General features: G+C 35.5%; 1 protein-coding gene across 1 annotated transcript in view; it reads left to right on the top strand.

The window, feature by feature from the left end:
• The window catches only part of Asb5 (ankyrin repeat and SOCS box containing 5), a 47,619-nt gene extending 32,266 nt beyond the window's left edge, over window positions 1-15,353 (top strand). Inside the window, exons 2-7 of the mRNA XM_008847152.1 lie at window positions 7,352-7,431; window positions 10,290-10,397; window positions 11,278-11,428; window positions 11,588-11,722; window positions 13,722-13,913; window positions 14,998-15,353. Coding sequence (XP_008845374.1) covers window positions 7,352-7,431; window positions 10,290-10,397; window positions 11,278-11,428; window positions 11,588-11,722; window positions 13,722-13,913; window positions 14,998-15,125 — 794 coding nt within the window. The 3' untranslated portion in view covers window positions 15,126-15,353. The remainder of the gene's footprint in view (window positions 1-7,351; window positions 7,432-10,289; window positions 10,398-11,277; window positions 11,429-11,587; window positions 11,723-13,721; window positions 13,914-14,997) is intronic.
• The last annotated feature ends 203 nt before the right edge of the window (window positions 15,354-15,556 follow it).

Here is a 15,556-nt window from a genome sequence, read left to right as displayed (position 1 = left end):
CCGGATTAATGCAAAAAAGCTATGGCCCTTGTCAAAATGTAGCGTCGGTATTTGGTATGCATTTACTTTTGCATAATTTTCAAAGCAGTGATCTTAAAAATAATCACCAAAGTGTGTCACTTCCAACTCTTATCAGATGGCTGAGAGGAAACCAGTAATATCTTTGAACTTATATAATTATGGTCCAAAAATAATCTAATATGAAGTTTTGTTTAAATATAGTTTTTTTTTTTTTTTTTCAGACAGGGTCTCCCTGTAGGCACAGCTGGCCTGGATTCTATATGGAGACCAGGCTGGCTTCAGTCTCTCAGAGATCCACCTGCCTCCACCTCCCTGGAGGCTCTAGACATGGGGCTTATTAGCAGCCACATGGCAGGGAGTGGAAAGGAGCTGTGGAGAAAAAGTAAAGAAATACAAAATGCTGGGGCAATGCAAAACATTAGGGAAAGTATGATTACAAAAGAGATTATGAAGAAAAGGAGAGATTATGCTTTTCTGAAGAACTCAGAAATGCAGACGGACTTATGGAGAGCCTATATCACTAGGTCCACAAACACTGCATTAAAGGGGCAGGGATTCCTGGGAGGAAAAGTTCACCATCTTAATCTTAATGTACTAGGTATTCTGCCCATCTCCTTAGCATGACTTAAGGTGAACCTGTCTAAGTGTGGTCCTATGACCAGCAAACCTCAAAGTTGTGTCTTTATCCAAACCAGAGATTCTCTTTCCTAACCAGCCTTATCTCAGGGGGCTTTCTGTCACTCTAATACATGTTCAGCATGCTCTGTTCACAGCACCAATGCTAAATCGTAGTTAATTGAAATGTCTAGGTTATCTCTTCCAAGAATAACAGTATTTCCTGAAAAAGATCTTAAACTTTATCTCTCTCAATTTTGGCTATTCTTGGAAGAAACTGCTATCTCACTGAAAATTTGATTTCTTTTCTTGAGCTAAACCATCAGTTTCTTTCCTTACTTTTTTCTATTTCTGTCCAAACCCTATGCTATTTTCTCATGAAATAATGAATGACATAGTGAACAGTAAGAAATAAATTAGAGGGAATTCAGTATATCTTCCTGTAGCAGCTGAGAGTACGGACAAATTCAGTACTAAGATCTGAGTTTGGATTTTAATAAAACATTATTTCAGAGAAGTGATGAGACTAATAGGACAAGGTCGGTCTCAGTTTTGGCTTTGACAACACATTACTTCCCCCTTATCAAGCATGCCCTCAAGAATTTGTTAACCTGGTTGTTTGAAGCCACACAGTACTTAACTGGTGACTTAACTATATTTGTAAATTTGTGGGTAGAGATGAACCACGTGTTGTTGGGTTTGAACATGATATGTGTTTTGAAACTTCTTTAAGGAATAAGTTCTGAGTTTAGAAAAATTTCTTATCTGTTAGGGTGCCTAAAATTATACTGCATTGGCATCATGGTGATGCCAATGGTGAAGAAGACAGTTCTTTGAATATTTTATACTTAAAGGAGTTATAAAATACCTTAACATTTTCCATTGAAATGTAAATGTTACAGGATAATGCCACCTCAAGTCCTCATTCCCTGGTAGAGATAAGTGTGATGCAATTACTATTTGGGAAATATAAAAGAAAAGTAGGTGTTCCCAAACTCCCATAGTCCTCTGCTTCACTAGTAAATTTGCTGTCCAATGAGTCTAGATGTCATTTCATTGATGGAGTTAAGATTGAAAAGAGGCAAAGTCTACCTAAATAATGGCATTATCTTACCATAGCCATGCACAGAAATAAAAATGTAATGCTTTTGTTTTGTAAAAGGGCACATAAACTTAAGGAGAAAAATAAGTTAGGCTGAGAATTTCTCAGAGGGCTATCAGTGAGAAAAAACAATTTTAAAAATAAGATTTTCTAAAGCTGATTTTTCATTCTGGAAGCAACCGGTCATATTACAAGGAACTTTGAGCTCCTTAAAATGGCCGAACACAACTAGCAAATGACAAGTGATTTTTTTTTTCTTGCTGTTAAAAAAAGATATGAGTCGGATTTACCTCAGCAGTGGCTGGCTTGAAGTACCCTGGGGAGATGGCGATTTAGGTATGTTATAGCTCCTTACAAAATGGCAAACATTTATGTATTAAACTATGAATGCTTTTGCTCTAGCAATGTGATGTTTATAAAGCATTGCAGGCTCTCACCCTGTAAATAATATACCAGATGCCTGCGAACTAGTGCTGTTTCTAAATATAGTCAGAGTCACCCCTGCATAGCTACAGAGACCACAGCTGCAGGCACTTGATTAACATGAAGAAATTTACAGATATTTTGTAAGACAAAATATCATACTGGATAATTTATATTAAGGGTTTAAGCTGAACATTTTTTAAGAAGGAATTTTGCTACTTTTTCCTAAGATACTTGAAGTGCAACATGATTGAAAGAATACTAAATAATTGCACATAAAGATATTTATATCTTCTTTGATCTTGAAAAAGACTTACAAAATGGATATAAAGCTTCCCATACAGCAAGTCTGACACTTAACATTACACATACTTGAATGGAATCCCATAGTTGCTAAATTTCTGCTACTGAAGGGGAGGAGGGAGGGAAGGCCATTTCAAAGCAGCAATTAGGACACGATCAAGTATCCTTTGATTCTCCTATCACCAAGATGAATTACAGAAATTATCATAAGAAATTAAAGGAACAAATGGTGTGAGGTTGCTTGGGAGTCAAGGAAGTAGAATTCAAATCAAATGACATTTTCCCCCTGCTGGATAGCTAGAATTTTGCATAAATTAATTCCTTTAATAAAATGGTTTATTTATTGATATTTATTAATTCAGAAAGAAAAGGTATAACAGCAATTATTTATTTTGGTCTTTATGTGACTGTTTCTTAAATGATCATATTCTCTCTCTCTTTCTCTTTCTCTTTCTCTCTCTCTATCTCCTACCCTCCCTCCCTCTCTCGCTTCCCACCAAGCAATGCTAGACTATTTCTGAACACTAACACAGTCATTTTGATGAAGAAAACATTAGAATGCAGAGGAGGAGAGCTGGCTGGGAAGAATACCAAACAGCCCTCAGCTGTAAATAATGTTAGCTGTGCTGCTCCTTAAAAGTCTTCATAACACTGGAAAGGAATGAGTCTAAACTAAATCCTAAAGGTCATTTTTATAGAATTTTGCTAATCTCAACATCAGGTTATCTTGTTAGCTGGTGACAATGGAAAATGGGCAGAAATAATGAGACAGAATCACATAATTCTGCATCTATCTTTAGAGATAAATTTAAAAATAATGAACATTTATTTTTACATCCCTGTGTAGGAATGAATAAACATGACCATTATAAATATTGTAAATTATTGAATTCAAACATATTTAAGCATTGATTATTTAAGACTTTAGTAATTTCCTACTTCTCTATTGATGAAACTGAGCTGTAATAGTTCCACATATGCAAAACTGAGTGTAATAGCCCCAAATATGCAATCTGTTTGGAAAGGTCACATGGTAATTTTCATATTTGCTTGCTTGAACATTCACAGTGAGAACTGATGTATGCTTTGAATTCTCCTGGGGCCTCATTCTGCATTCACATTTTTAATAATAAAACAAATAAATATGTACAAATTGCAAAGCAGCAAATTTGATCTTTGTAATGTAGAACTAACCAATGCTCACTCCCAGAAAGTTTTGTTTATAATAATCAGTTTACATTTTACTGAATGAGAATATAATGTTCTTATTCCTTATAAATGATGATTTTACTACCAGAATGTTCCTGCCAACAAATACCTGTTCATGTGCGTACTCGCAATTCTGCTTTGTATGTACAGTAGAACTCCCTCCGAGGCAAAAGTTAATATATAAAAAAGACTGACTACAACTGAAAATTCAAAAAATTGTGTATCTGGCTTCTTAGTAACTCTACTAAATAAGCATGTAATTATGCTAACAAAAATATAAAGAATTTATTTCCGTATGTAGAAAGAGAGGAAATATAAGCTAGTCTTCTTTTAAGGCTTATAGTGTTTTAAAATTTAAATTTCTATTATTTTTCTGGTTCTCAAGTCAAGCATGTATAAGAAATTACAGAGGAGTTCTAGCATCTCCAAAGTGTATCTAGGGAGCTGCTTTTTATTATTTATGTATTTTTTAAATACTTTATTTATTATTTTTATTTTATGTGAATGAGTGTATTGCCTGCATGTATGTGAATACATCCATGTCATGCAATGCTGGGAGGTCAGAAGAGAGCTTAGAATTCCCCTGGAACTGGAGTTAAGGACGTTTCATAGGCACCATGTGGGTGTTGGGAATCGAACCCAGGTCCTCTGCAAGATCAGTCGGTGCTCTTAATCGCTGAGCCATCTCTCCAGCCCCAGGGAGCTGCTTTTTAATCTTATGCAGATCTGATTTTCTTCATTGACCATTTTTCTTAAATTAGAATGTAGAAAATATGGTGAAAGGTAACTGTTCTAGTTTGTTCTTCATTGTTGTGACAAAATACTCTGACCAATACCAACTTGGGGAGGAAAGTGTTTATTTATCTTACATCTCCTGGGTCACATTTCATCAGGGAGCCCAAGGTAGGATCTCAGGGCAGGAACCTGGAGGCAGGAGCTGGAGCACAGGCCATGGAGGAATGCTGCTTACTGGCTTGGGCCCCGCTCAACCTGCCTTCTTATGCTACACAGGCCCACCTGCCCACGGGGGGCACCACCCACAGTGGGCTGGGTACTCCCACATCACTCATCAAGAAGATGCCCTTCAGATATGGCCACAGGCCAGTCCAATAGAGGCAATTCTCCAATTGAGGCTTCCTCAACCCAGGTGTGTCAAGTTGACACTAAAGCTGTCCAGCACAGAAACCCAAATGAATTATGCTATTTGTTTTAAATGTATGTATGTATGTATGTATGTATTCTGTGCACATGTACATGTGGAATGCTTTGGAATGAGTGTCACAGCATCCATGTGGAGATTAGAAGGCAGGTTGTGGGAGTTGGTTCTCTCTCCACAGTGTGGGTCCTGGAGACCTAATTCAGATTGTCAGGCTTGCTTGCAAGCGCTCTTACCCAATGAGCTATCTTATCAGCCCTAAAATTCTCCCCCTCCTCCGTTTTATGTATATATGTATATGTGTGTGGTGTGTGTGTCTGTGTGTGTGGATGTTTGGATGTGTGTGTGTGTGCACAACTGTAGAGACCCGAGGTTGATCTGGAGACTCCTCATTGATTGTTTTTCCACCTTACTTTTTGTGGGTGTAACACATAGTTATCCACTGAGACTTTGTTCAATGAATTGGTAAAGTTTCAAATATACTGATTCTACAGAATACTCTGTAGAATACATATTTTAATAAACAAAATATTACAGCTTTCTTGCATTATACAAACCCTGAGAATTGAGTGATTCTTCTTCATAGACATATAGCTCCCAAGAATTATCTAGCACAAAATTGGATTGCTGAATATGCTATGCTTGTTTCCAAAAACTTAATGTCACCAAAGGTATTCAGAAAGACTTTGGAGGCAAGTTATTACTTCTCCTGAGGAAAATGGCTCTACATAAACCAACAGGCAACAGATGAAAGGTGGTGAGGGCCATCAGCTGTGCCTTTAGACTATGTGTTCCTCTTAACAATTTCATGTTTTTCTAGGTTTCATTTTTTCAGTTTTAAGAAAGAAGTTCCAATTGTATATACCTCAGCTCATCGTTGGGAGAACTAAATGTTTCCTTGAATGTAGTGCTTAGACTAGTGTTATCTACATAGTAAATCTATTAAACAGTAACTATTATCAGAGTGAGTCATAAGTCAACGGTAAAGAGAAAATGTTATCCTGCCCTCTCCCCCTTAGTATTTGTATTCTCAACAAAATACTATAATGTCATTAGACATAAACAGATCGATAATTGGCAACTGACTTTCTGCTTTGTCTGCCAGGCTAATATGGTCACTTACTTTCTTTGTGGCATGTACCCGGACTTTATTCATTGGAAATATTAGGATATTGTTTACAGTGTTATGATTAAGCTTGTGACAAGATTGTAATATAGAATAAGGTCCAATCAAGTGGATTTTTTTACAAATTGTCTAAGAGGCAAAAATAATGAAATGATTTTGAAAACATAGCATTCTTTTACTGTTATATTTCTAATAATTTCCAAATGTATTTAAACAAACTTTAGAGATTTCACAAAGCTTATGCTGTTGACTAATATCTAAGGGATTTTATTTACATGCATGTAATAAAGTTATCCAGTGCTTTAAAATTCTGTATTTATTACAGCTTATGGATTTAACAAGGGGAGGGGACAAGAGGTGGTAGACAAGAAGATAGATGCTAGTAATTACAAAATAATAACTGTGCTGCATTATGAAGATGTGCTCTCTCATCAGTATTGCTTAAGCAAGTGCTTTCTGGTATGTACAGGCTGCTCAGTTAATCACCTAAAGATATTTAAAATTATCCTTCATGTCCAGTAAATTGAACCAACAGGGGCAGAGCTGTGGCTGTTTTAATTACAGAAAAATCATGGTGCTTCAACCCAGTAACCTTTCAAACCTCTTGGTTGGCCACAGGGTGAGAGAGGTAAAAACAAATGATGTGTCACCTTGGCAGAGGAAGAAAAAGAGATTTCTTCATGCAGGAAAATCACTTTTCCTAATAAGTAGGGTGTGAAAGACATGTGAGAAAAGGAAATCTTGGAGGCATGGTAGCCAGTGCAGTCTTACCAGTCACAGGTTGGGGCCATTTGCCCTGGCCTACCCACACCTAGTGTATGGTGATTGCATGATATGACAGTGTGAGTCCTTGGCACTATCACCACCATTTCAAATATAACTAGCACTGTTATATGTCCCCTTTGATGGCCCCTTTCTGGAGACCCCCTAGGTTGCACTCTGTTTCAGACTTGGAGCTCAGCTACTTGACCTTGTTAGCAACAGGTTGCAGATTCCTCCAGCTACATCAGGGCCAGGGCAGTCTGCGGCCTGAGGACAGGAGAGATAAAGATAATAGGGTAGGCTCAAAGTGTGGAGAGATGAGTTTTCTGGCAATTGTCACTGTCAAAAATACAATAAATGAATAGAATTCCTGGTTGTATATGAAAAAGCACTTAGTCCTCCTCATTAGCAGATAATTCAATGGATAAGTCTGAAGCAGGTCAATTCCAGAGCACACATGGCACTCTGGATAACAAACTGCTTAGCTGGATCCTTCATAGAAGGATCAAGTTTCCTAGGATGTAGGATCAGTAACTGAGTCACCTTGTTGAATGCTGAGTATAACATCACAACTGCTTGTGCCTATTAGTGATAACTTTGACTCACAAAATATGTTCTCTTTTGTTGTTGACAGGCTCATGGGCAGATCGATCACCACTGCATGAAGCTGCAAGTCAAGGTCGTCTTCTTGCTCTGAGAACCTTGTTATCCCAGGTAAAATACGACATTACTCTTTAAAATAAGCCTCCTTCCCATGAGCATAGAACACTGATTGTCAGAACAAGTCAGTTCAAAGTGATAAAATTGCTTATGTGTCATTCCTGTGTTTTCATTGTAGTTCCTATCAGATAAGTCAAGAATTTCTGATTTACATTTGGATTTTTTTTATAATTCTATGCCTTAGTATTTCAAGTTTCCCTTACAGTATATTTGGTCATTAGTAGACATATTTAGGGAATTATTAATAGATTTGTGTATTATTTATTAAATGGTCTAAATATACTTAACTTTCATGTAATGTATACAGCTAATTGTAGACTTAGGTCAGTTTTATAAAATCCTAAAGGGGTAATCAGACCAAATGTGGAAGCAGTGTTTTTTACATTGTGGTAATCAGTGAAATATTATAGGAAATCACGTAAGAAGCTATAGAAGGTTCATTTCTATATCTGCCTACTTCACCAGAGTAAACAGAGGAAAAATGAAAAGCACAGATTCCTTTCTGAAGTAGAAAGTTGCCTAACTTAGACCTGTGCATTTCAGACTTTAAGCTTCCAGTCAGTCTGACTCTAATGTACACTCAGTGTGGAGGTGCTAGTGATTCCCAGGGTCACGTCAGATGGCTGTGAGAAAGGAAACTTTGTTATTGCCTAATCTGGACAGCATTCTGACAGGCCAGGATCCCAGGGTGGCACTTGAGGGAGCCTACCAGAGTGTCATTTTCTCACCTGTAACATGAAGATGTGTCCAAGGTGTTCCCTGGGGTGTCCAGTTCTGTGACAGCCATGTGACTGTTTTCCTTATCACTTGATGATGTAGGGGGAAAAACCCTATAAAAAGGTCAATGGTTTCAAAGGGTAATCTCTTGGAGAGTGCCAGGAAGTGCTCTGAGAGGAAGGCAGTCCCAGAATATTTCTCAATGTGTCTCATCTCCACCAACAAACAAGCCAAGAAGACAGAGAATCTCCCCCAGAGCTGTCTGTGAAAGGGAACCTCAACCTTCTCACATGCTTCTGTCATATGGCCACACTAGGCAGCTCCCCAACCCACACTGCTGACTAGCAACTTGACATCTTGGAAGGGACGAGGACAGAATCTCTTAAAGTTCCACTTGCCTATGACAGCAATGGAGTGTGTTATCTATTCTCGTGCCTTTGCTTTATGATTCTTCATGTATGTACTGGTGTTATAGGTCATGGCCCTTTGTAAGATGTTAAGAGGCTCTTGCCTTGAAATTCTTTCTAAAACAGTGCTTCTAAGATGATCAAAAATAAAGAATAACTATTGATATCCAGAAGGCAGAGAACCTTATATTTTAATAATTTTAAATGATATAGTCTGATACTGAGTTTAATTTGAGTATAATAAATATTTATTGGTTTGGTTAGACAAAAAAATGAAATCAAACATTTTCTGTCCACTTGGATCTATAATAATTGCTGTGAATGTATTCTTTCATTTAACTCTCATGACCACCTTAAAATTTAGAATTCAAGGTATTTGTGCAAGTTACCATTATTACTATATGAGAGAGTCATGCTTTTACCCCACATGTAACTAATTTCAAAATCATAGTTCTTGATCATAATCCTATTTATTCAATGTGTAACTTAAGTAACTATTTAATGAGGAAACAAAACAATTTACTAAAATTACTTTTTCTCCAGTCTTGGAAAAAAATTGGATTGGCCTATAATTTTATAGCCCTAACAAAACAAGTAATCTTGGTTATGAGGTCTTTAATTGCAAACACACACAGACACACACACACAGACACACACATACACACACACAGAATCCCTACTCCACCAAAGAATTTAAGAAAGCCACATTTAAAGAATATAATTAACAAAATACTTGACATTACTAGGCCAATTGTGATGTTGTTACAATAATAGAGTCTTAAGTTTTTAATTTCACATATCTGCATCTGGGATACAGTAGAATGATTACACGTTTATGGGGCACAGTGCGATAAACACTTGTATACAATATATAATGATCAAATTAAGGTAGTTAACATTTCCATCTCAAATATTTTCAAATACATTTTGATTAACACTTAATGATTGTATTTATTGAGTACAGTATAATTTTTAAATATATGTATTCACTATGAACTAGAGTACATTATGTTAATTAATGTATATTAGTTGCTTTTCTTTTACCTGAGACCAACTATCCTACAACAAACAGTTCAGGGGCTGAATGGTTTGTTTGCTCTGTTTAATGCAGCAGAGATCTAGTGGCTGGAGCTCTGGCTGGGGTACGGTAGCTGGCAACATAGCTTCTTACATTTCCACAAGTCAGAAGCAAGGAAAAAACCTTTGGCCGGAACCAGGAAGGGCTATGACCCATGGACACACCAGCAAGACTATGAGCAACTTCTGTCAGTTAGGCCTTGCTTTTAGAGGCTCCACAATGCCCTTAAACAAAACCACAAGGAAAATTGATTGAACTACAGAATATTAAGTAAAAAGCATTGACACAGAAAGACAAATGCCACTTACCAAAAGACTATAAAAAGTTGATTTGAGTGTAGAATATTGATTAGTAGAAGTTGAAGGGTGTTGGGACAAAGAAAGAACACATGGAAATTGTTAAATTGAGGGTCTAAAACTGACAGAAGGAATGACATCTAGAGCACATCAGATAACATCCCAGTAACCTGTGATATATACAGTTACTAGTAGGAAGAGTTTTGACTTCTGACTGACTAGCTTAGGTGCTAAACTGAAAACGCATTTGCCTGAGTTTCTTTAACCTTTAAACCATTCTCCATTGATATTTGTGGTGACAATGCTAACATACCTTATTTTCTCACTTTAAAAAATTATCCATGTCATGTTTAGGGTTACAATGTAAATGCAGTAACCATAGACCATGTCACTCCACTCCATGAAGCCTGCCTGGGAGATCATGTGGCATGTGCAAGGACTCTTCTGGAAGCTGGAGCTAATGTAAGCTTTTTAAAATATTAACAATTTCATACACACTGTCTGACAAAACCAAAGTTCTCATTTTAATTTTTTTTCTTTCTTAGTAGTTTGGAAAAAAATATAACAATAAAAATCAAAGCCTTGACTCTTGAAATGCCTGCTTTCTCGTGACACTCTGCAAAGGAAATCCAACCATTGTGTAAATGACTAGCATGATTATGTTTTTTAGATTTTCTGTTTTCATGAATCAAAGAACAATAGCTGAGCATTCTTAGGCCTATAAGCTTTGCTTACCTTTTGGGCAAGTTTCCTGAAATAAATTCTCAGAAATAGTAACTGGGAATGTTTCCTGCAAGCCTGGATTTCTGGATCTTTGGAGGTGGAGATAGGGGGATGAAGCATTCAAAATCACACAACATAGTATGTTTGAGGCTATCTCAAACTACATGAGACATTTTCACACACACACACACACACACACACACACACATACACAAAATCTCAAAATAGATTCACCAATATACCAAATTTAAATATCTACCAGCAAAGTAGCTTCAATCACTTTTATCATCAATATGTGTTTATTCCTTTTTTGTTTTACTGAAATTTACGTAATCATTGAATTAGTTTCTGCTGTGTTCTAGAATGCAGGTTTTTTATTGAATTTCAAGAGTAGAATGCTTATTTCTGTGACATATCTGTCACTTTATGTTTCTATTTATCTTTTGAAGTTTTGAAACTGTTCTTATTGATGTGTATGAACTAAATACACTTTATCAGATTTGGTGTATATATTTTTCCAATGATTTAGTAAATCATATAACTTTGGACAATGCATAAACAAGTTTGTTATTCCTGTATGATTTGTGAATCTCATTCTCAGTTTTGGGGTTTGGTTTAGGTAAATGCGATCACAATAGATGGCGTGAGTCCTTTATACAATGCATGCTCACAAGGCAGTGCAAGCTGTACTGAACTTCTTTTAGAATATGGTGCCAAAGCTCAGCTGGAATCTTGTTTTCCATCTCCCACACATGAGGCTGCCAGTAAAGGTTAGTTATGGGATTAAGTGAAAAAGGAAAACATTCTGGAGATGAGTTGCCTCTTTTATCTTTCAATGAGTTACATTTGGGGAGAAAACCATGGGTGGAGGTATGTGATAAAAAGATGCATTAACAAGAATTAGACTTATCTTTACTTTGTGTTGACAGGTCATCATGAATGTCTGGACATATTGATATCCTGGGGCATAGATGTTGATCAAGACAGTCCTCATTTGGGAACTCCTCTTTACGTAGCTTGTATGTCACAGCAATTCCACTGTGTCTGGAAGCTTCTTTATGCTGGTACTTTTCTTTTAAGCATCCTTCATTCTGTCTATACACAAAGATAATTCTTTATTGCTCTAATTAAGCTTCTTTTAAATATTATATCTCATTGCTTAAAGGTTCTTATTGTAAACATTCAAATATGCATATATAACCTATTAAAGAATCCTGTTCTTGATGAGAATATTTCAAAACTTATTCAGAATAAATGCTTTCTACAGATAGCATATGAATCATTAGATTAGTACACATGTGTGTAATGTAGTCTGAAATCCCTATTTTCTGATAGGTCATAAAATTAAGATTCTCAAAATTGAATACAGTGATGAGAAGTTTACATCTAGCTGCAAACAAATGCATTAAGAAATTTAGGATTTGTAAGTACTTGGATAAACTTATTGCCTGCCAACTATAACACTCATCACTTTCCCAGACTCTATACATTCTATCTTGTTGCTTGAAAAGACTTGCTTTCCTTTTCCACAAACACAAAATAACTAAGTTTCTCAATGTTCTCCTGTTTCTCCTTAAGAAAAGATTCTAACTCATTCAGACTATAGTGATCTTTCTCATCTTGGAGCTGGAAAATCCTGACATTGTTCACGCTTCACCTTATCATGTATTTTTTCTAGAAGAATGCCTCTGTGTGTGGTACATGCTTTTACTGTATGTAAATGAGACAGCAAGTTTTTATGCTCTTTATTGCTTATGACAGTCATTTGTTCCTTGTCTATCCAGACAGATAATTTTAGTAACACCTTTACATATTATTCATATTATTATCTTAGGTAACATATATTTCTTGTAAGGAGTGTTTGCTTTCACGATTTTATGCACATTACACTAAAGTCTTAAACATGAGTTTTGCTAATGTTGATAAATCACAATTTCCTAGCCAATTTGCCCATCAAATTAGTATAACCGATATAGCACATGCTTCATCACCTTTCTTCATGTTGGTAGGAATATCATTCTTTCCACCAAACACTTTGTCATGGGTTTAAGACTATTGAAAAATTACTGTTAGTAATGGTTGATTGGTCACTGTTTTCAGAACCTATTCTCTCAAAAATGTATAAGTCTAAGAAAGTTTATGATGATTAATTTTACAAACTACCAGGAGACTGGGTCAGAGGGAAATTTTTATTTGTAGACAAATATTTATTGGTAGACATTTCTTGGTTTGTAATAATTTATGTACTCAAAAATGGCATTATATTTTTACAGAATTCACAGCATTTATTCATTACATACAAATTGAATGACTCCTGTGTGCTAGGCTTTGTGTTAAGATAAATAACTAGTCAATAGATAATTTTGCATGTGGGGTTATGCTTTCTAAATGCAAACATTTTCAAAATTTTTACTTTTTATATGGTTTTCATTGATATGTTTTCCCATTCAAGAAGCCTAATTGCTGTAATTATTTATTGATTGAAACCCAGAGGTTAAAATTGGCAACCAAATTTATGTACATTTTACCTAAATGATTCATAACTCTATATCCATCAGTTTTCAAAGACACCAAGGAACTTTTGTGACTTAAAAGAATAAAAACAATACACCCTAGAATAACATTAGAGCTATCACCTATGATGAAAATAGATATGTGTGGATGTAATCATGGTTTAAACTTCCGAATGGTTTAGTGAGTAACACACATTGCTGCCTGCATGCCCTGACACACAGCTCATGCACATACATAAACAATAATAAGTAAATAAGATTTAAAATTAAATCTCTTTATTATGACATATTTCTGGCATACAGAAAACTATTTGGGAATAATATAACTAATATATTCATATCCAAAAGTATCAAAAGTAATATCTTATATATGTAATATTTATGAAATATATGTAGACCATATATATAAATATTTCTAAATATATAGAGGAAATGACTAATCATCAGTATAGGTCATCTTTGTATCCCTTCCTGATTGTCTTTTCTCTCCCTACAGAGGTCGCTATTCACCTAATAATTTTTTAAATTCGTCATCCACCCCATCACATAGGTGCTGATGTACATAAAGGCAAGTTTTGGGACACTCCATTGCATGCTGCTGCTCAACAACCCAGTACTGAAATTGTAAGCTTGCTGTTAGAATTTGGAGCAGATATCAGCATGAAGAACACAGAACTTCTGCGGCCTATAGACCTGGCTCCACCTAACAGTGCTGTAGAAAGAACACTTCTACGACACGAAGGTAAGGACGGTAGATGGGAACAGTTATAAAGGAAAACGTGTACTTCCCTAAAGTAGATGAAGGTGAAAGGCTCTTATAGCTACATAAGATAATAATTTTATATGATTTCAAATGTTTATTGTGAATATATAGAATTTCAACTTAGATACTACCAAGAGGAAAAAGCATGATGATTTTAAGGTTTTTAATGTATCTGAACTTTTATTCCTTTGGTTAAATATGTCCAACCTGTTTTAGCAATGACTAATATGTAGTTCTGATGCAGCATCTAGTTACATACAGGATACTTTTCTGAATACTAGAAAAGTGAACCCGAGGTCTCACACATGCAAGGAGAATCCTCTGTTAATGAGTCACACCCCAAGCTCCTGAATGGCCTCATTACTATTTTTGAGGCAGGATTTCATGTATCTCAGGCTGGCCTTAAACTCACTAGTTAGCAAAGGATGACCTTGAACTTCTAATTCTGACTTTACCTCCCAACTGCTGGGATTACATGTGCCACAATGCCCAGTCATGCAGTGTTGATTGTAGGATTCCTTGCATGCTAGGCAAGCACTATACCAACTGAGCCTCATTGCCATCCCATACATGTCCCTTTTAATAAGGTATGATGTATCTTCTGTAGCATGTAGTAGAAACGCAATAAGGAAAGATTTTCACCCTGAAGACAACTTTTTCTTAAACAGAATTTATTTCACAAACTATTAAAATTTTATTTAACTTAAATATTGAATCTGTTGAGTGAAAAAAATACTTTAAAATTTTCACATTTTAGTATGTATTTTTGTTCTATTGATTTAGATCACCTTTAAAGATCAGCATTTTTCTGAAAATTTTAATGAAACAATAATTTCGTAATACTGCAGATTGTACTATCTAAAGAACATGTATGGGATATTTCTCAGATATAAGAGCTCATGTGATATATCTCAATTATAAGATCTCATTAGCAAAACAATATCATTAATGACATGGATTTTTCTGCCATTGGCCATACTAAGCCACTATTTTTGTTTTTATTTATCTTACCACATGTAAAAATTATTTTGATTTTAGTAAATGTGTTCATGTCTTCCTTTAGCTACCCCTAGCTCTCTTGGACAACTTTGCCGACTCTGTATCCGTAACTGCATAGGAAGACAAAGGCTGCACCTTATCCCCCAGCTCCAGCTGCCAACATTGCTGCAGAATTTCCTACAGTATCGATAACAAAGTAAATAGTTCTGCATTCTTTGGAAGTCAAAAACTTCTATTTAATTTGCATAATGAATATTTCATAATAATATGTGGTAATAATAGGGTTCACTATGGAAGCAGCAAAATATCAATTTTCATTTTAAGTGTACTCGTTGCTATTGTTTTATAAATTTTTATGGTCTTTGGATTATAATGTTTAAAATAGCTATACATAATTAGCAATTTCAGCATATGCTCTTGTTATTTGAGAAAAACTGAGAAATTCTTCATTTTATGTTTGTATTCCAGAGTGGAAAAGAAAATTGTGACCTTCTCCTAAAATTTTAATTTAGTTGTAAATTTCATACTGTGTTATTTTTTGAAAGATCTGTATTCTTCATATAATGGACTAATTGTAATTTTGGCTACTGCCATTGGTTATCTCTGTGTTTTTAATACTGATA

The sequence above is a fragment of the Nannospalax galili genome, unplaced genomic scaffold, assembly GCF_000622305.1.
Source record: "Nannospalax galili isolate Female #2095 unplaced genomic scaffold, S.galili_v1.0 scaffold461, whole genome shotgun sequence".
Classification (NCBI taxonomy): Eukaryota; Metazoa; Chordata; class Mammalia; order Rodentia; family Spalacidae; genus Nannospalax; species Nannospalax galili.
The sequence above is the reverse complement of the archived record's forward strand: the minus strand, read 5'-3'. Positions and strand labels throughout refer to the sequence as shown.